The sequence below is a fragment of the Hesperophylax consimilis genome, chromosome 5 (assembly GCF_061612785.1).
Source record: "Hesperophylax consimilis isolate HC1 chromosome 5, BYU_Hcon_1.0, whole genome shotgun sequence".
NCBI classification, from domain to species: Eukaryota; Metazoa; Arthropoda; class Insecta; order Trichoptera; family Limnephilidae; genus Hesperophylax; species Hesperophylax consimilis.
In genome coordinates this window covers 15,109,638-15,131,760 of record NC_142840.1, presented here as the reverse complement: position 1 = coordinate 15,131,760, position 22,123 = coordinate 15,109,638, and the positions used below count along the sequence as shown (strand labels likewise).

At 33.3% G+C, this 22,123-nt stretch overlaps 1 protein-coding gene across 1 annotated transcript in view; it reads left to right on the top strand.

The window, feature by feature from the left end:
- The window catches only part of LOC149423571 (protein O-mannosyl-transferase TMTC1-like), a 583,937-nt gene that overhangs the window by 503,276 nt on the left and 58,538 nt on the right, over positions 1–22,123 (top strand). Inside the window, exon 3 of the mRNA XM_089632018.1 lies at positions 19,015–19,088. Within this exon, the coding sequence (XP_089488144.1) occupies positions 19,015–19,088 (74 nt within the window). The remainder of the gene's footprint in view (positions 1–19,014; positions 19,089–22,123) is intronic.

Here is a 22,123-nt window from a genome sequence, read left to right as displayed (position 1 = left end):
AATTCCTAGATATTTTATACTATCTACGCATTTTAGGGTGTTACAATTACAAGTAGTTAGGTTATTGCAGTGGTGTATAATAATGTTCTGTGTTTTTTTCGGTTGTCCCGCTTGAGTTGCACTGAAGCGGATGAATTTTGTTTTCTCCGTGTTGAGTGTGAGTAGATTATTATCAAGCCATTGTTTAACACTATTTATACCAGCTTCTGCTTTACTGTGAACTTCATTCCAGTTTTTACCTTCAAATAACAAGACCGTATCGTCTGCAAAGGTAATAATGTGGTCGGCAAGGGAACTGTTACATAGCTCATTAATATATATATTAAACAAAATTGGCCCTAGAGTACTTCCCTGAGGTACACCAAATTTAATATTTGCTGAATCGCTTAGAGTATCATTAATGTTCACTCTTTGGCTTCTGTTTTCTAAATAACTAACCATCCACTTTAATAGTTGACCCTGTATTCCAACGCACTGTAGTTTTTTCAACAGAATTTTATGTGATATAGTGTCGAACGCTTTGGCTAGATCCAGGAATAGTGCAGTGCATTTAATTCCTCCATCGATATTATTAGAGATGATTTTTGTCAGGTTAGCGATAGCGTTTTCTGTGCTTAAACCTGGTCGGAAGCCGTATTGTCTATTAGAAAGAATGTTATTATCTTCCAGATATGTGCTAAGGCGATTTTTTACAATTTTTTCAATAATTTTCGAGACCGATTTTAGCAAAGAAACTGGCCGGTAATTATGTACATGCGATTTGTCACCATTTTTGTAAAGCAATATAACTACTGAATGTTTTAAATTATTGGGGAATATTCCTGATTTAAAGCTTAGATTCGAAAAGAACGCGATCGGTATTGCGATTGAGGATTTAATATGTTTTAACAGATTTGATGAGACTTTATCAGGACCACAAGCATTTGATGACTTAAGATCGTCAATTATTTTCATGACTTCGTTTGTCGTTGTTTGTATATTGTCTATTTTATGACCGAAATTAGAGGTATTAAACTTAGCGAGATCAATTTCAGTAGTATTAAGTTTATCACGAATTTTTTTCGCAAGAGTGACTCCCACTGAAGTGAAATAATTATTGGCGAAATTTGCCATAATTTTTGGGTCTGAACAGTTTATATTATTAATGTACAACGATTTAATTTCGGAAGATTTATTAATTTTTTTTAGATATATTACGAAAAGCATCCCACAGACGTTTTGGCGTACAGTTATTTTCGTAAATAAATTTTTTATAATAATTTTCTTTGGTCGATTTGATTAAATGTTTACATAAATTCCTATACTTTTTATAATGAGCTTGTACTAAAATATTTTCAGGACATCTTTTCGCCTTTTCGTGTAATTGATTCCTTCTGTGAATAGATTTGACAAGGCCAGGGGAGATCCAAGGTGTGAGTTTTACTTGATTATTTGTTATGTGTATGTGACTAGTGTGTTTAGATATATATGAATGTAATTTTGTGATAAATTCATTCATTGCTGAGTCAGTATCAATTTGGTCTAGAACGTTTTGCCAGTTTTCTGATCGCAAGTCTTCGACTAAGTTATTGTAATTTGTTCGAGGGACATATTTAATTTTAGCATCAGTGGGAGGTTTGTTTTTAAGACAGAGAGCTGTGGTGTAGTGGTCTGAAATTGTAGTGTGAAAAACAAATGAGTCGATTAGGTTAACATTTTTAACATTGATATGGTCTAGGCAAGATTTACTCATGCCCTGTTCTCGAGTAGGGCTGTTAATTGTCTGAATGAATCCATTTTCAGTAAGCAGGCATAAATAATCGTTATATTGACGGTGGTATTCAAGAATAGTATTAATATTAAGATCGCCTATGATGATTTGACGTTCTATTTTTTTTGAACTATTGATGATTGCTTGAAGTGAGCTCAAAAAAGTGTCGATGTTTTGGAAAGCGGGTGATCTGTAGATTGCAAAGATACATAAGTTGTGGTTCAAAACAATTTTCAGACAGTTTGCTTGTGATAATAAAATTTCATCTACTTGTGCTTGTATTCCGTCTCTGATGTAAACAACGATTCCACTTGATTTATTTAAACTTATGTTAGTGTGATATTCAGAATAATTGTGTATAATTTTGGAGGTGTATTCTTTATTTATCCAACATTCCGACAAAATTATAACATCGAATGAGTAATTAAATTGATCAAGAAATAATAAAAAATCATCGATTTTTTAAATGCTTCTGATATTCTGATGTATGATTTTTAGACTATATGAGCCCCAATTGTATTTGTTTAGATTATTTAGATCATAAATAACATTTGTGTTATAATTTATATCGGAATCATTATAATTATCATATGTTAAACGAAACATAGTTAGTATATTTTAAATAAGTGTAGTATTGCGTAACATAGTTATTGTATTTTAGATTAACGTGGTGCTGTGATAAACTTTCGCATAATATAATTTTTAATACAATATCTAATTTAGTTTTATTGACACCTAAAATTAATATGAAGCTGGTGATAATACAAGTTCCTAGCAGGTAGTGGAAAGCAATAGACTTGATGAAGCGGGAACAACGATTAAATATAATAGTAAACAAGCGAGACGAAATATACCTCGAGAGCGAAATTGGTACAATTTTATCACAGTGCTGACAATTTTGATTCATCTCATATAATGAGAATAGTATTTGTTCCCGCCTCTTTTCTAATATATATGTTCCCTCCTTTAACCCACGCGAATCGAAACATACGTTCCTTGGCATATTGGCGTGTCTTAAACCAGAGCTGCTTTGATCGAAAGGTCAGTTGTTCGGAAACGTAGATAGGCGAGCGAGGACCGGCAATTCCAATGTTCAATGTGTTAAGTTTGTCTTCGGTATTTTGTTGATTTTTATTGTAATTTTTCACATCCGCTAGCAGTTGATCTCTAGCTAGATTCGTCTTTAATTTGATAATTATTTCTCTCGGATGATTCTGTTTATTATTTTTTTTAGCTGACCGATAGATAGAATCGATATCTTTAGTTTGAATCGAGGATTTTGTAGTCTGGCAGATGTTGAACATTACGTCTTGTAAATTCTCCCCGTTGATTTCAGGAATGCCTCTTATTTCGGCATTATTTGCTTTGAGGGCATGCTCCTGAAATTCTAGACCATTCTCCAGGACCGTAATTCTGGCTTCCAAAATGGCGTTCTTCTTCGTGAGCTCATCATTCCGTTGCTCCATGTTACGAAATCTGGCAAGAAAGTCCTCATACTGCGCACTTATGAATTGGATATTTTCTAGAATTTTATTATTTTGGTCCAAAATATCATTTTGTTTTTTTTTCCAAATTAGTCGTTTTATAAATGACTAACTCTTGCAGTTCTTCTAGATTAGTTGATGGTTGGTAGGTGGGCGTTGAAGCTTTGTTGGTCACTTTTTTTGATGGTTCCAAAGTTGCGGTATCACTGGCGGTCTCCGTTAAAATAGTAGCACTTAAGGCGGCTGAACGAGTATCCTTTTTGCACTGCTTGCACTTCTGTTGGGTTAGCCTTTCTTGAGTAAATCGACGGTATGTATTCTCATTTATGCCTCCACAGGCTAAATGATAGGTGCCTTTACACGTCGCACACACAAATATTGAATCGTCTGAAAGGACGGCTTCTGGACATACTATTCAGTGCATCTTGAATACTTTATTTACTTCCCGCCTTATAACGACAATACGATGATAACCGAATTAGGTATATTGGTTGAACTTTATAAATTATAAAATAAAAATAAAATCGCTTTTATTTTATTATTCTGGATTTGGTAAGATTCGATCCTAGGATCATCAAATGTCTGCACCAAATTCAGGTGACGTTTTAGACCACTGAACCAACCAAGGCTTGCGGCGAACTGTGGTTTTAACGGCTTATAATATAACCGAGCACCTGTAAATTAAATAATTTACTGTTCTTTTCAATATTATCAGTTCACTTTTGTAATATTATTATTTTTAAACACTATCACGGGACCAATAATTTATTATGAACACTTAGATAATTAATTATATATCACCAACAGATTGAATTTCGAATTAAACTGGGAGATGATATGACAAATTCACTGTAAAATGACGCTGATCTGTCACCTCACTTCAATATATGTTCTTTTTTAATCACTTAATTAAAGAATATTTCTTTGTTAATTAGAAGTGACACTATAATCATCTGTGGTAAACACGGATAAAACTTATACTTTGTTTTATAAGCGTTTTAAACTTTATATTTTAATTGTTTTGTTCGGAGCGATTGATTTGCGTGTACGTTAGTTAGTAGGTAGATTGTTGATTGATTGTTATAAAACGACAAAAATGTAAGGTTACAGTAATTATAAAAATACATTTGTTAAATTGCTTTTTTTTCGCTATCAGTAATTTTATTTTAGTGTTTAGACGAAAAAACATAAGGTAAGACATTTTTGTTTGATTTTAAAAATTTTAGGTTTTAAAAATTGTGTGTTTTTATCTACTAACAAAATTTGAAGGCGTATTTCATAACCTTTCAAAAACAGTTTTTAGGTACGTTCAGAAGTAATCTATTTGCATTTTATTGAGAAGCGGAAATACACACAAATTCCGACAGCATCTTTAAAAAAATGTAACGATCAATATGCCAGAGGCCTGATGGGTCAACTAACCGTTAATAAAGTTAGTAGCAGTAACACGGTTGGTTCAATCTGCTAATAAACTAGACTCGGAGAAAAAAAAACTAAACGAAGGTACTCTCTCAATACTGACTGCGCGTTTATTTAGTTCGACTGTGTTTTTTAATAATAACCCTACATAGGAGTCCATGAGGAAAATAATTTCTCTTAGAGCCTATGTCATCTTTTGAGATGCTGTGTAGAGGGTCTTTTTTCAGAAAAGGAATGAGAGAAAGTTCTGGGAAAGTAAGGAAAGTAAAGTAAAGGGAAAGTTGGGTAAGGAATCTAAGGATCAGTGTATTGTTTCGGTTAAGAGCGACAAGTGACTGACTAACATTTATTCTAGGTTAGGTTTTTAATAATCGAGTGTCCTTCACAATCTCTTGTATCATGAATCCATTTTTCCAGATTAAGTTTTTAATAATCAAGTGTTCCTTGAAAGCTCTTGTATAACGAATCCATTTTTTCAATGATGAAGGATATTGTAAAGAGCACTTGGTTGTTAAAAATTTCACTTTGACAAAAATTTTAGCCACTTGTCGCAATTAACTTACGATATTACCATTTGTACCTGTAGATAATTTTAGAAACACATACTAATAGATAGAATCTCCGACAAGGCTGAGGTTCTAGGTTCAACTTTTAAAAGCGACCAAATCTTATTCTGATTTTTCTGTTTCAAATTATCGTTTCAGACTCGCAAATATTGTCTTCAATGATTTAATACTACAATTTACGGTTTAACTCATTAATTTATTCCAAAATTTAAAAAAATATATATATTCTACTTATGTAAAGTTATTTCAGTATTGTTATAGAAATAGTGTGTCTTCCCTATCTCGCAGATTTCAAAAAGTTTAGTATTTTTAAAGCAAGCGAGTAATTAAAAATATCATAACCTCATTACACGCGGCTAATTTTATTTGCCGTAATTGAAAACATCCACATTTATTATATATTAATTGTAACATTTATTTCGTGAAGCGGAATGTTATTATTATACGGTTCATTAGTGCTCTGTTGTTTGTTGAGTCACATTTATTACTTCTTTTACCATATCATTCTGTTTGACGGTGGTTGCGGCATGTTAAATAATGCAATGAAAACAATCATCAATTGCATTTATTTATATCAATCAAAATACACTGTCGCAAACAATAAAGTTTAATTTACTATTTGAACATTTTCCCCGTATTAAAACATACTCAATTGAACCTTTGTAATTCGTACCTGTGAGAGAAATGCCCTTATACATACACGGAAATTAAAATAGACACTCTTTTTAATGAAGCACAATGCATTAGTAATCCAAGCACAGTCCTTCAGCCGGCACAATTTTTTCGCAAATTACTTCAAACAAAGCTTCACAGGATGAAAGCTCTGGCCTAAAGCTCACGTTCACGCGGTCAGCGGGAGACTTGCATATTTTAACAGTCCGTTGTTGCTTCTGTGCCAGCGGGATAGCGACAGAAGTGGAGGGATGTGTCCTGGGCCATGATGAAAGAACTAAGGAAATTAGAAACCTTTTTCAAAAAAACGCAGCCCTTTTGCGATTTCAGTAATCTCTTTTAAATGACGTTTATTTCCACTCCGCAGACAGAAAACATTTTCATGATTTGTTTGGGCAGTCACGATATTATCACTTTTAACATGTTTTTTTTCTCTTTTGGTGTCTGTAATATGAGTACCACAAAAAAAAATCGAAATGGAGCGTCTATTTTTAACCATTCGATGATACCATTCATTCTTCATAGGATTCAACACATAAATATTTGATTTAAACAGCCACTATGCAATCCAAAATTCTATCTCCTCTGTCGGTTATACTCTCTTTGGTTCCTCTTCTCGCGGGTACGAGTACAGAGGGTACCTACCCACTCACCCGGTGCTGCCTCATTCGGGGTAAATCGAGGAAAACGTATTTTACTTTTATTTTTCATTTTGCAAAGCGTACTGTACAACAGAATTAAAAATGTTTTATTTCGCGACCCTGGATTGGAGTGTTCATTTATAAGTGCGAACAAACATAATGTATACCTACAGCACTCTAATTTGAAGAGAAAAGGCACTCTACTTGTAATTTTTAATGAAAATTTTTCAAACGAAATTAATTTGAATGGACTTAATGTAATTCTTGCATGCAATATTTATATTTGTAATATTAATATTCATTATCACAACTGCAAAGTGCTTTTCCATTAAGCTTTACAATGAACATCACGATATCTATATGTGGAAGCACCCAGACAGCGAATAAAAGATGTCTCTTTTTTTTACTCCAGTGAGGAGGACTGTGAAGAATTAAAATGTATACCTACTTATATTATTCTTTATACCTAGATCCCGTACAATCTTTCCCATTGAAACAGTAGTTATTTGTAGAACAACATTTTAATTAAGCACTTATATAAATAATTAAAATTATTTTCACCGTAATTTGATATGCCTTCAGAAGAAGCGAAACAACTGTCACGCAAAAGAATAATAATTACACAGCAGAACTTTTTCAATAAATATTTAAAAATAATAGTTTGTAAGTGTAAGTTTGTGGACTTTTAAAATTTCAAATATAAGATTTCGAGGAATAATAAAATTATTCTCAGCTTCTTATACCGCAATGTGCTTTTATAAAACTCTGTTTCTGTCCAAAATCCGTGAATACAGAAAGGACTTCATATTGATAATTCGGAAAGTAAATTATTATATCTTTAAAGGTAACGTCCTGATCGGGAGACTATTTTATGACATCCTAGGACGTGAAAACTCGTATTCAAAATGTAATATAAGCCACCCTGAACCATGCGTTCCGGTAAGTTACTCCAACCTATGTTGAATAAGTTTTTATGTGATGACATTTCCGGATTTCAGCAAGCTGTTTTTATAATCGACAAAGCGGTCCTCTGTTTTTTAAACCTTTTAAGGGTTAAAGCAGTCGCAAAAACACCCACCTTTTTTGTTCATTCAGCAAAAAATGAACAGCGTTAATGCCGACTTTCATTAACACTTTCGAAAATGAAGACAGTTGACAGAAGAAAAAGGGTTAAATACATAATATACATTAAAAAAAACTTTAAAACAGTTGCTGGCTAATATCTTCTGTCGACCGACCATTCCATTTCAACCTTTTATTTGATGATAAACTAACTTATAATATAACAAAAAAACTTTAATTTTGAAAATTATTTTTTTTATTTGGCCAATATCGCCGCTGACGACGCTAATTACTTACATAAAAATGTGTGCAACAGCCAAAACTCATCGTATTAGAATTTTTAAACATATATTTTCGATGTTTTTTTAGATACGGTTAATAAATTTGAGACGATTTACCCGTTTAACGATTAATTAACAAAGCTTTATCTAGATAACATGAAAATGTGTGAGCGTAATATTTTTTTACGATCCTTGGTTTAGGATGTTTAATTGAGATTTTTTTGCTGAGCGAGCAAAGTCAGCAACAACCTTTTTGCTTGCTGAGGCAGTGGAACTTGGAAGGCGGCCGCTACTTTTGTTTTGTGCGTAAAGCCGGAATCACGGACGGAACGAGTTTGTAGGGAAAACTTTTACGCATTTAAGTTGGCAAATGCTACAGAACTGTCGGTGCGGGTTAGTTTCCTACTTTGTGGCTACATTTTGTCGAGTGGACACGTTTCTCATATTCCTCGAGTGTGGTGCTTATGGAAACGTCACAGGAATGATAATATGAATTGTTTTAAAATAAACGCCGGTGCCTTTTATACCTGTTACTTTAAACTTGCCGATTTTGTTGAAACAATTAGCGCGAAGCGAGTGATGGTACGTTGATGTATTAAAATACACCTGATTAGGAAATTAAAATAAAACTTTAACGTCAAGAAATGTTGAAAACACATTTTTCTTATAGAAAGAATGTTCTAAGGAATGCGACACGACGTGTTGGTTATCTTTGCAAACTTTCGTTATCTATCTCTACATACATTTTAAACCAAACAGTTGAAATCATATCCATTAATATTTCAGCTTAGCGTGTAAAGGGGAAACTTTTAATGTTGAACTGTACTTTTAATATTAAACTATAGTATAGTGTAATAGGAAATACGTAATGGTAAGTAAAGTAAATCTAGAATTATCAATCAATATCTCACTGACCAATGTATTAAATTTGATACACACTTTCCTTGCAAACTCATTTTCTGTGCATAAATTTTAATTTCTAACATTTTTTATTTCTTTATTAATCTTAATGACACAGATAACATATACAATATTTAAAGTTTTGTTTTATTTATAATAATAATCTTTTTACATTTGTACTAAACAAAACGCCGGTCATAAAATAAATAAAAATAAAGAAGATTTTTAAAAAAATCATAAGATTAAAATAAAAAATTACAGGCGTGGAGTGTTATATAGTTAAAGAAATTATATTATGTTCCATTGTTAATTATCCATGTGAAAATAGAAAATTACAGACGTAGAGTGTTATATAATTATAGAAGTTATATTATATTCCATTGTTAATTATCCATGCATAAATTGAGTGTTTTAGATTTTTTAAATTTTCATGTGAATGTCTTCTTCAATTAAATTTCAAAAAAATTGGAGTCAGATTGTGTTAATATATTTGTCCATGTGTCGGAGTAATGTATTAACGTTTATGGACATTCAGAAACCAAAAAAATACAAAGCGAACATGTAAAATAATTAACTCTACAAAGGGATGACGCTGCCAAAAGGCTTCACCAATTGGTAGATTCAAGTAGAATAGTACGAGCCACATTAATTTTTAATAAAATCTGATAGACATTGTTGGCCCTCTGATTGGTCGAATTTAAGTCGTATGTTTCGGGTAAATTCCGCATAGCCTTCGCGCAAAAAAAATAAATCGGGGGTCTGCAGGCAAAAAACGATCACTCTGCCCCTCAATTTTAACCGACCGTAAGGTTCATTTCGGTTTGCAGGCGACCGGACCCAAAAAATTAAGACCCGATTTCATACTGAAATATCGTTACCTGCGACCTTACTGCTACCAAAACTTGAACATATCTAAACTGTTCGAAGAAATTCCGACGTAGTTATATTTCCAAGCGGCAGGTTCGCCATTAAAAAAGTAGGTTTTGACAAGGAAACTTTTGTCGCAAAAACATATTTAAAAATTATATTATTTGTTGTCGTGTCGTTAGAAAATGTACTATTTTTTTAATCTCCTGTTGTAATAGTACGATATTTCATCAAAAACATCGTTTCCTCTCATATAATCTTTAGAAAATATGTTTTTGAAAGTTAATAATCCATTGGATTAATTACATGAAAATAAAAATTATCCAAAATTAAATGTGTTAAATATTTGACATTTGTAAAGAATCACGCGTTCTGAAGTTCCTTGAAAATTTAAAAATAGACCTAGCCATTGGGACATAGTAAATGTCCTATTGGATATAAAAATGTTCGATAGAACATTAGAAACGTCCTATCGGACTGAGGAAATCTTCCTTCGGACACTGCAAATGTCATATCGGTCTGAGTAATTGTCCAGTCAGACACTGTAAATGTCATATCGGACTGAGGAAATGTCCAGTCGTACACTGCAATTGTCAGATCGGACTGAGGAAATGTCCAGTCGGACACTGCAAATGTTCTATCGGACTGAGGAAATGTCCAGTCGGACACTGCAAATGTCCAATCGGATTGAGGAAATGTCCAGTCGGACAGTTCGATAGTACATTTGCAGTGTCCTATCGGACAGAGAAACAAGCGTAATTCAAATATTGAAGCTCATAGAATTGAAAGAATACAATACGCGATTCATTCACATAATTCTTCTATATTGCGACCCATTTATTACGTGTTTCAAATATGAAAAAAGTCCTCTAAAACAAATCAACTCCTGTTTAGTATCAAAAAGTACATTCGAAGTGCCCAAGTATATTAAAGTTAGTATTTCCATTCAAAATGAAATTTATTAGTTTTTCTCAATTTTTAGGACTTATCCCAATAATAATATAGCCCAGACACAGAATTATTGCATTATAATTATATAAAAAAAAAATAAAGATCGCTCAACAATGAACCAATCTAATATAGGGTTAGTAATGTATGATATTTTATATATAAATAAATCTTCAACCGGCTTTCAAACTAAATAATCCCAAAACTAGAAATTTTAAAGTGAAGTTTCTCCTCATCATCCTGCAATATATTGTTTGGATCATGCAAAATAAACTGGTACTTAATTCACCGGTTTATCCAATGGAAGTTCAAAGCTTTATCATTTTATAGAGCGAGAGATATCGAAAAATAATTACGTTTAATGGCAAATATTTCGACATGTTTGGTTTTATTCAAATTAGTCAGTAGAAACCACTCAATATCGCAATATACCGTTAAATAGTAATTATACTATATTTCTTCATCAAATTAGTCAATATTTGTTCACGAAAATATTATAAACTTATTATTCTAGGGATAGTAGATACCTATTAATAAAAATGTGTTATATACAACGCAAATCATATTAGTTATATCGTATAGCGCAAATCATATAAATAAGAAAGCAGTCTTAAATTAAGAGCTAGCTCACGTTGTTCACTTCAACATTCATGCGTATTTCCATATATATATACCCACTCTTATGTTCTTCCGATTTGTGAGTCTTGAAAGCTTAAAAATAATTGTGGATGTGTGAAATGTAAAATTGTTGATGTTCTTGAATTAAGGTATTGTCTGTCGTAGTTTTTTAAAGGATAATCAAAAACACGCTATGTTCAATTTTATCTTAATCTATACAAAGAAAACCATAAAAAAGGCTCGTATTAAGAATAACACATGTTGATATCCCAGTGCGTCAAATATACCGTGCGCCGAAAAGAAAAAGCTCATTACGTCAGGGTTTATAGTTTCTCCCCAAATGTTCAAAAGATAAACAACTTTGTACGTAGGTTCTTTATGTGTCGTAGCTAAATGAAAGAAGTTTCCGGCACAAATAATGTCACAAGAAGGAACGAATGGTATTTGAAGAATTTTACTCTATTCGGAAATGAGAAGGTTATCTAATGTGCAACCCCTGCTGGGTGGTGGGGGGGGGCAGTGAGGGTTAACCGTGAAGCCGGAAGGGGTAGGGGCGCCGGCAGATCCGGCTACACGGCGATCATTCGATTCCATCTAATGGGTACTTATTCAACGGTTTATTTATACTGATTCAAAAGGATTGCCCACGGTTATGACCTTTTGGCAAAGGCGATTAGATTTTATCTCGGAATGTTGCCGGAAACATTGTTGTGTTATTTTTATATGAACGATAAACCGTCAAGCAAAACACATCCGAAATATTTTTGGCAGTGACGAGACCGACAGGGATTTGAGATCCACAATATTTCATACAATCCTCAACAAAAAAGATGTATTATAAAAATTCTCAGAATTTGCAAGTTACACAAGAGTAGTACATTATGTTGACTTGGCTTTTGAACTGGGGGTTAAAAAGAAAACGTTTATCCAATATTGGTGAATACTCCTTCGGGTATACGCCTCCATTGTATGTATGTGCGGCTATTAAGGTCCATCTAGGGTGTTTTGTGCTCGTGACGTTTCCGCAGATTCGTCCACCGGTCCATTTTTCATCCCCTCCTTTTATCCGCCCTCCCTCACCAACCCCACCACCCTCTCAGCCTTCTCCACTGTCCCAAACATTGGCATTTCATACGGAGGCTGTAATAAAATAAGACCGTAAACTGGCCGACATCAGAACATTTACTGTTATTGCAAAACATTATTGGAGGAACCGGGACTCGTCGTTTTGTTTATCAAATGTTATCAAAAGTTTATTTGGCCTAAAGAGGCAAACTGCCTTCAGATGGGAGAGTATTAAAATTCCTATATTGACCTTTCGATACTTCGCTTCTCGCGAGAGACTATTGTTATCCGATCGTGGAATAATCTTTCTGTATAGTATAAAACATCGTATTGTAATATTTTCTTTTACGACCAATATTGGATTAAATAAATAAATAATGTTGTTTTTACGATTGGCGACATGGATCGCAGCAACTGCTTTTATTCATATCCCGGGAGACATATATACTCTTATATTGGTAATATCTTCCTTTGAGTGCTTTTAACAAAAACTTAATATTATGTAGGTCTGAAGACCAACGACATTATATATAAATATATGTAATAAAGAATCATGTTAAAAAGCTCAGTGAGTGAAATACAATAGTTGTACATTATTCAGTACGGGGCCTACAGGGGTTGTTAATTATATTGCGACTTTTTTCGAAACAATCTAAGTAAGTTTAACTAACTAACGAATCATTACGCCATTATATTGGGGATATTTAGAGAGGGTGTAATAACGCCATAAACTCTTTATTCACATGCACTACTAGCTTCATAAGCATTTAAAAATATTATTTGAGTTATGTAGAGAGGGTGTAACACCAAAAAATCTGTATTCACCTGCACTACTAGCCTCATCAGCATTCATAAAATATATTAGGACATACTCGTAGATAACTACTTACCTATTTAAAATACCACAAATAAAACAGCTTTTACATACTTCTCTGTTACACCGACTATTGACATGTTCAACTCGAGTATATGGTTCACTATCTCCTCCCATATCATCCTGAGGCAGCCGCGACTTCCTCCATCCACTTGCGAGTAATATCCGGCTCTCCACTCTTCGAACATCCGCTCTACAAGTTAAACCAATTATTTTTGTTCAATACGCTTACATCGATGTTGCATTATTTTTGGAACTTCCCATTCGTTGTACGTTCTTATTCTAGCAGGAGTACGCCTCAGAGATTGCATTTTTATTGCTTTGAGTCTACCACTCGTTCAAAATATCTCCTATTTTTTTGTTATTGATTTTTAATTTAATCTGTTACTTAATCAATAGATTTTTTTATCGGTCTCAATGTTACATTCTTTAAAAAGACATAATGGGAAGAATGCCGTACTCAAAAACTGACTTAAGTAGTTAATCTGCCAAACAGCGGAGCTTGTTAAATATGTTGGCAATAAGAATTCAGGGAAGCTTTTTGCTAATAACTCAGTTCGTGTTTCTGAATAATTTTGGGAGTTTAATATTGGAGCTCGATGACTTTCATCATAATAGGAGACTTTGCTTATATTAAGCATAGAAGGTAGTAGAAATATTTTGGCTCCCTCTTTCGAAGTATGGTCGAAGTATTCATTGAAAATTATTGAGGAAAAATATTCAAACCCGGTTTATCAAGATGAATTTCCTTAAACAAAATATTTTTAGTCTAGAGAATAAAATCTGTTTTCAGAAGCAACAAAACTCTATAATGTTGGGTTAGAGCATCGTGATAGTTTTTATCTCCAGTCTTGAATTTTTAGGTTAATTCAACTATTTTCAGCTCTTTACGTCATTTACATCATGAGTTATGTAAACAGTAGACCTCGCGTCCGTAGCAAAGCGTCGCATATGTACGTTCTTAAATTCCTACCTATAAATAAACCACTCACTAGATCGATATCTTCGGACTTTTAGTATGAATCAAATTGGTCCCAAAAAACCATAGATTTTCCAATATGTAGACAGAACAATTTTCATTCTGAGTCTACGTATTATACTATACACAAATGAAAAACTCTGAAAGTTTATTCCCTAGACTTTCAGAGGTTTTCATTGGTAGATTAATAGGTTCCAATCGGAGTTACACCTCCCTGTACCTACCTAATTATAAACCCACACAGTTTGTACACAGTTGACACTTGTCACATGAGAACGGGTCGCTTCTACGATTCGTTCTTAAGTTCAACAGCTCGGCTGTGGAACGAACTGCCGGCCTCTGTGTTTCCTCCCTCCTACAACATGGGACTCTTCAAGACCCATGTTCACTCCTTCCTCTCCACAAAAAGACCCTCCACACAGCATCCCCAAAGATGACATAGGCCCTGAGGGAAATTATTTTCTTCAGGGCCTCCTGTGTGGAGTAAATATAAAAAAAAAAAAATTAAAAAAAAAAACCATAATACGTATTTTGTAAAACATTTTTGTTATTTCGAATATGCAATTTATCGAAAAAAGTCACTATCATAGTGACAATTCTTTTTTTAAACTTTCATCAGGCAGGTAGGTACCATAATATTGAAAAAATGCGAAAGTATAAATAAAAAACTCTTTATAAACGAAAGTCGGAGTTAGCCATCTAGTCAATAATAAAATAGATGCGGTAGATTTTCGTAAATGCATGAACATATTTGCAGACAGACAAATGCTAAACGATCTAGGTAAAATAGGACTTCGCTACACTCAGTTAATGAGCTATGGAGCCGTAAAATTAAACGGGCCGCTTTATTTTTAGTTTTTTTTGGGTATTCAATTCTGAGGCAAAACGTGTTTATGGTGAAAAATATTAGTATACAGCAAAATCAAATTTAATGAAAATACAATAAAACTATCGATATTAAGTGTTTAATTTCTTGTTATATTACGTAATCATGTTTATTCTCTCTTTAAGAATAAATCATTTAATCGCCATTTTAAACAAGGAATATACGATGTATGGTGAAACACATTGATGTGTAAAATGTATTTGAAATGAATCACCGAAGGACTCAGCTGAATGTTACACAATGTTGAAATGTCAACTCTCGTCAATTTAATGTGTGTGCGCAGGTGACCATGATTGAGGAGAGGTTTTTGAAATACATCCATCAATTTTGTTAAAATAATAAAAATTGGGTAATGTTTTCTGCGGTTTATTTTTTTTTTTAAATACTGGTGCAGTAAACCAGACTGCAGTTTTGAAGGACCAGTACATCCCGTGTGGTGGGGGTAGGAACCTGTGAGGGATTTCATTGTGTCGAGAGGGTCGTGCCGTTTTCAGTCATTACCATGGTTTGGTCCGGATAACACCAGGGCTTTGCCGTCCGCTCGTTTCCAAAAATAGTCGTACTTTCATCGTCACACAGCGGGCCTTCTGGTTGCAATTTGCGACTTCTTCCTGTGGGGCTACCAAAAAGAAAATATTTTTAAATATCGGGCTCATGCCTTGAAAGAACTCAATATTCAAATTCGGGGAAAAAAACGCCCCTATACACGTAGAGATGTGCCAAAATGCGGCCGAAAACTTCACAAATCGCCTTCATCAATGTATCGCTGCTGGGGGCATCATCTTTCTGATCTCATCTTCAGTACTTGATGCATAAAAAATTGATGGAAATTAACCCGCTTCCTAATATCGGATCAAGCTGAAACTTGGGAGATAGACTTGTTGTTGACGACAATGCATTCTATCAACCTTTGATGGCATTCACCCACACACGCGCATACACACAAGCATTTTTTCTGAAAATGTATGATATGATGAAGCAACTAGGTCTTGCCGCTCGATGCGTAGGACCGTGGCGGAAAGTCGAAATTATTTCACTACATATTAAATTAGATCTATTATTGTAAAACAAAAATGTTTCTCGCGGGTTGACTTGATTTTAAATTTACGTAATCAAGTTAGCTAAAAATTCGAAGTAGATTTATTAATTAAATGTATTTTCATGGGTTATACATAAAGCTTGAAAACAGCATTAATTAGTTAACCTTGTGCTCAAAGCCAGTCGACAAGTTGACCATTAATATTATTATTTGACCGCGTTCGCCGTGGATATATATCCATACACTCCGCTAATTGCATAACCGCAATATAATTATATTCCAGCGAAGCTTTTCACCGGCGGCACGGCTGGTGGTACTGAGGGTAGATAGGGGACGCTGGTAGTGCGCAAGTAGGTACAACCAACCCACAAATCACGAGTCCGGACTTGGCAGTGGGTGTCAATCTGAAATGATTACAGGATTTAGGTTTGACACTCGGCTGCGCGGGAAATGCGCCGCGATCACTCCGCGCTCTGGCGGCGGTCTGCCGAAACAAAACACAAAAACCAACACATTTCCGAATGTAGGGATCGGCAGAGGACATTGATAAATGGATTTAATAATGGCCCTCCATTCGAACGCGCTGGTGTGCGTGGAGAGGCTTATTACCAAAACATTATTTGTTCATTCCGTAATTATTGTCCTCGACGTTTTGGACAGTTTTGACGGTATAAAATACGAATTCGTTCTTGTCAAATTCTAAACGAGATTCGCAAAAATGTATGTCACGACAACGTTGATTTTAAATGGAAACGAAATACGCTGATGGAAAATGTGTTCATTTTTTATAGTCCAAGACTTGTCAGCCTTAATTAAATTCTCGTTTTTCCAATAAACATAATATACTGAGCTAATTTATATTCTCATTTATTCAAAAAGCGATTAGTACAAATCACATTTAATTAAAATCGCTTCCTCTTTCTATCTATTGAGTTATTTGATGAAAAATCAAAGATACAAAGTTTCCTGGAAAGCAGACAGCGACGCCGACGGCAGCCGAACTACATGAGCGGATGAAAATTCCTAAAACCCAATCAAGCTGTCGATTACGCCTGAGTGTTTACTTTTCCTAGCACTCTGTTAAAACTCACGTTCGTTGGGGCTGTCCCGATACTTTGTTGTACGTTTTTCCCCGACCAAGTTCCAACCGGTTCAACTAGGCTTTAAATGCAATAAGAAACTTGACAGAAAAGAGGAATGCGAACATTTGTTTAGCTATTACTAGAACTTCACTTTGGTGAACGTGAACATTCTCATACTACAATAAAGGTATCTATGAAGTATATCCACTGTGAACTATTCGCACAATATAGTGCCTAACCCTTAACGTTAATAATTCCAGAGTCTTCCTGAAAACGGTATTGTATTTACAAGTCCAATGGCCGTATTCAAATGTCAAACAGACGCATCGGTTTTCAAGCTGACATGATTGAATGCCAATAATTCACTGTCGACATTGTGTGTTGCTAATCAAAGAATCTGAATTGTAGTTCTGAGTACATTCGTATCTCTGACATCGTATTGGATAACCACGTGTGTTTGCTAGCGTGTATGTTCTCCATTTATCGTTCGTCCCATTTCTCCAAATATGCGTCCACTAAGACGAATCCAGTTTATGAAAACATATCACGTTATAAGTTTCTCAGTCGTGAGTCAATTTATCAATTGACACGAAAAATTGGTTTTTTACCTTTCCTTATTTTCTTTGAACCTCAGACAAACCCAAATAAAACCCCTGTCACCTTCAAAGTAAAGCATAGACGTTCCAACAATAATGTAGGGAAATTCTGGACCGGTTGAGTTCGCCGAACCCGACCACTTTCCCGTATGTTTTATTTCAGAAATTCAATAAAGGTTTTTTAGGAATGGCGGCAGGGGCGAGTGCTTTCGGCAGCATAAGTAGTAATTCAATTTTAAGAATTCCTCCGCGATAGTTTGTTTATTAGAGGGAATATGTTATAAGTTACTTTAACGGTCTCTCCTTTTGTCAATTTACTTCAATTTAAATTTGATTAGAAACTATTCTGTTCTCTATTGAAAATATTATCATTTTGTTTGTATGATATGAAAACATGCTTTGAATGTGTTACATGAAAAGACGTACCGTTTTGTCGTTAGGTATTGTTAAAGCTTTGCTTATCATTAAAAAAATTACGAAAGAAAGATATTGAAAAAGATACTCCAAGGTTAACATGATTTCCTGAAATACAGCGTTCTGGATGATTTACCCTATCTACATCATCCTACCGTACCATCATCTAAGAAGGGAAAATTGTACCACAATTTGTAATACACCAGTTCATTGAATTTAATGCAGGTATAGACAAACAGCCAACCGGGTTTCCCTTAGCGCAAGCTTGAGCCAAACAAATCCCGATCAGCTGATTCAACAAAGTTGTTTTTACAAAGTCTGTTTTTTTTTTAATACGAGTATATAATGTCAAACCTCCTAATTATTTCTTCCTTCGAAAAAAATAATTGACTAAACGTAGCGGAATCGTTGTTTTCACTTTACCGTTTTGCATTTATCGTTTGTTTTTTTGTAAATTCGTTTGGACTTTCCTTTTTCAGTTTAAGGGTGGTCGTTTTAATGATTCAGTAATCTTTTAATATGTTAAATCGTCGTTTTAGTTGGACTTTCTTATTCGTTTTTTTATTTATTTTAAGATATCTTCTTGCCTGAAAAATATTTGAAAAAGAATTTTCATTATTGTGACGTTTCTTTGGACAAATTTTAAAATTTCATATTTGAATTTTTTTAATATACGTTAAATACTCGTATATGGTATATAATTGATTAGTTAGGTATTTAAGTACCTATTTACATCTTATGATTTCGAAGGAAATTTTGGTTTTGATTTATTAAATAAGAAAAATTAGAAACATACTTTTTTGGAAGCTATGTGTACTGGTCACAGAACTACTAGTAATAATAATAATGTGATTTAATTTCTCTGTTACAGGTTACTGGAATTGTGGGAAGAGCTGATGTGTTGGCGTGTATATTTTTTCTCATATCTCTTCTGGTCTATCATGGGTATGTTAAATCAATCATTTATTTAGCATAGTCAGTTTTAAGTCATTAAAGTAACCTATTTTTTGTCTTGGAAAGAATCGATGGTGATTTAATTGGACGACCTATTTTTAGCTACATTATTAAATTAACTGTAAATATTCTTTAGCCTAGCACAACAATCTCAAAACCATTATCAATACTCGTTAAACTAAATAAGGAAAATGAATTACGGCAGTCATAAGCTTGTTCGAAATGCGACAAATACGTTACACGCCTTTTACAGAATTAAGTTTCTCTCATTTGTTATTTGGAGAAATTATTTGGCAGAAAATGGTATTAGAAATTTCTCAGTAATCAATTACAACACTTGGCACTTAAACGCTTTAATATCTTTGATAAATTTAATAGAATTAAAATTACTTGATATCTTGAACAGATTTCATACTAGAGAAAATAGAAGGTAGGTGTAAAAAACTATTATTCTATCAAAACTGGATCTTTAAAATAAATTTACTTTTTAATATTCAACTTGATATTTTTCTTTCTTTGAGATTTAGTTTAAAAATATATTAATGGCGTTTCTATAAAATTTGTGTATAATTATTTATCTGGATATTACATTTGCAATACTACCCTTTCAACAATTTACAAAATATGTATATTATTTTTCTTAACCATTTTTTTTTGTTTCTGTTGTTGTTTTTTTTAATTTGTTTTAGATTTCCAAGCGGAAAAGTATTTGTGCTAGCTCATTTCTTAAATAATCCTCAACCACAATATAATCGTACAAATTAAAATACTCACTATTCATTCACATTTTTGATAAAACTTAAATGCCTATGTGAAAATTATTGTTTCGCCAATCAAAACATCTAAATAAAATGTATTGGCAGCTAAAAACAGATTAATGAAATTTTGTTTTCTCGAAGGAAGCAAATACTTTGGGATGTGGCATTATACATTAAATGAAAGAATGAATTTTGTAATATGCCATATTTTTATTGAATTAATAACTGACAGCCAACCAGGTTTTGTTTATCTCAAGCCTCATCAGGGCTATTATATTAGCTGTTAATACTGATGAAGCTTGAGAAAAGAGAAACCTGGTTGGCTGTCAGTTATTAATTCAATAAGAAGGTGGGGCATTACAAAGCGTGTTTTTTTCATTTTTTATATAGCTTGTAAATTTTCTCAGAGTCAGTCTCGTATGATATTTAAAGAATTAGTTTAATACTTAATTTTTGTGCTTTTTCTAGCTTATCCATGGAGTTATTAGTTGTACTTCTCCAAGACAGTAGACCATATGTGATTAAAGATTAGGAAAGATTAAAATAAATCGATCTTAGTATTGTGCTTAGAAAGAAGTTTTTGATATTGTTTAAGAGGTACATATTTTTTAGAGTTTGTATGTTAATGAGTTAATATGGTCAGTTTATCGTAGTTTTCATCAAAAATGACACATTGTTTAACATGTTCTATGCTTTCGCAATGGTATTTTGAGGAAGGTTGTGAGTAGTCTACTATTTTCAGAAAAATGATTCGACGTTGACCTCTTTGTGTTATACTGTTTGTCATAATTTTTTTTTTTTTTGTGTACGGTTAGTCTGTTTACTTTCAGCCACTGTTTGATGACATCAAGACTTTTCTCAGCTCTAAAAAATATCTTGAGCCATATATCAGCTTGACAGATTATTACGGTATCATCATCGAATTTCACAATGTTGCTTTATGTAATTAGTTCGCAAAGATCGTTGATGTAGATAAGAAACAATAGGGGACCTAGAACACTACCCTGGGGCACCCCGTAACTGATCGAGGGGGGTTAAATTTTTACGTTGTTGATTATCTATAACTTGTTGAGTTCTCTCAGACCTAAAACTTATCAGTAAGTTAAGTTCGTTTCAGGTAAAGCAGAGTTTAGTAAGATTTTTTTAAAAAGAATGTCGTGAGATATTGTATCGAAAGCTTTTCGTAAGTCAATGTATATTGAAATTACTTTATTCTTTGAGTCAATATTAGTATTCATAAAGTCTGTTACTGTCTTTATTGCGTGTTGTGTGTTTCTGTTCTTATTTAAGCTGTTCTGGTTCTTCGAGAGTAGATAATTTGTTTCTAGGTAATGATCGAGCTGTTCATTAAGAGTCTCAAGAGTATATTTTTGATATTATCGTCATTGAATTTTTGAGTATCAGTACTTTCTTTAAGTATTTACCATACGCTTTAAGGTTCATAATGGGATTATATTAGTTTATTTTTAAGGGTAGCTCTTTAGCTTTACATATAATTTGGCTGAATATATTTCTGTCTCTTTTGTAGAATGAAAAGAGGGCAATGTCAAAAAGGGCTTATTTTAATTTGTTTGTTTAATTTGGCTCTTTTTAATGCTATTTAAAATGCTTTCAGTTATCCAAGGTTTCAGTTTTTTTACGGTGGGGTATAATTTTTTGTGAAGACTTGGTAATTTGTGTGATGATGGTTTGTAAGTATGTAGTGAAGTAATGCCAAGCGTTATCTGTTGATGTTATACTCCTTAGGTGCTCCAATGATTATTTATCTAAGCATGATTTTATATCTTCATAGACAATTTTTTTAATTGTGAAGTTGCGTTGGACAGACAAGCTTGGTATTGGTTTTGTCAGTCCTAAAATGGTTGTGTAGTGGTTCGTGATGGAGGATTCAAATACTATGCTATTTATATACTGTATTGATTTTACAATTTTACGGTCTATACAGGACTCAGTGTTTCTTTTGGGATGTTGCAACATGGTATTTATAGTACTAAAATTATTTGGTTGCAACAGTATCATTTGGTAATTATGTTTTTTTGGGTGGCCAATGGGTAGGATATTAATATACGAGTACTAAAGGTCACCGACGATTATAATATTTTTGAAGCAGTTTAGTTTATTTAGGTGAGTATTGAGGGAAGCTATGAATTGTGCAATGTCTACTATAGATGGTGATGTATTATTTATATATTTATATATATATTTTTTTTTTTTTTTTTTTTTTATTAATGCAATAAACAACATAATATATTATAATTTTACTGGTCT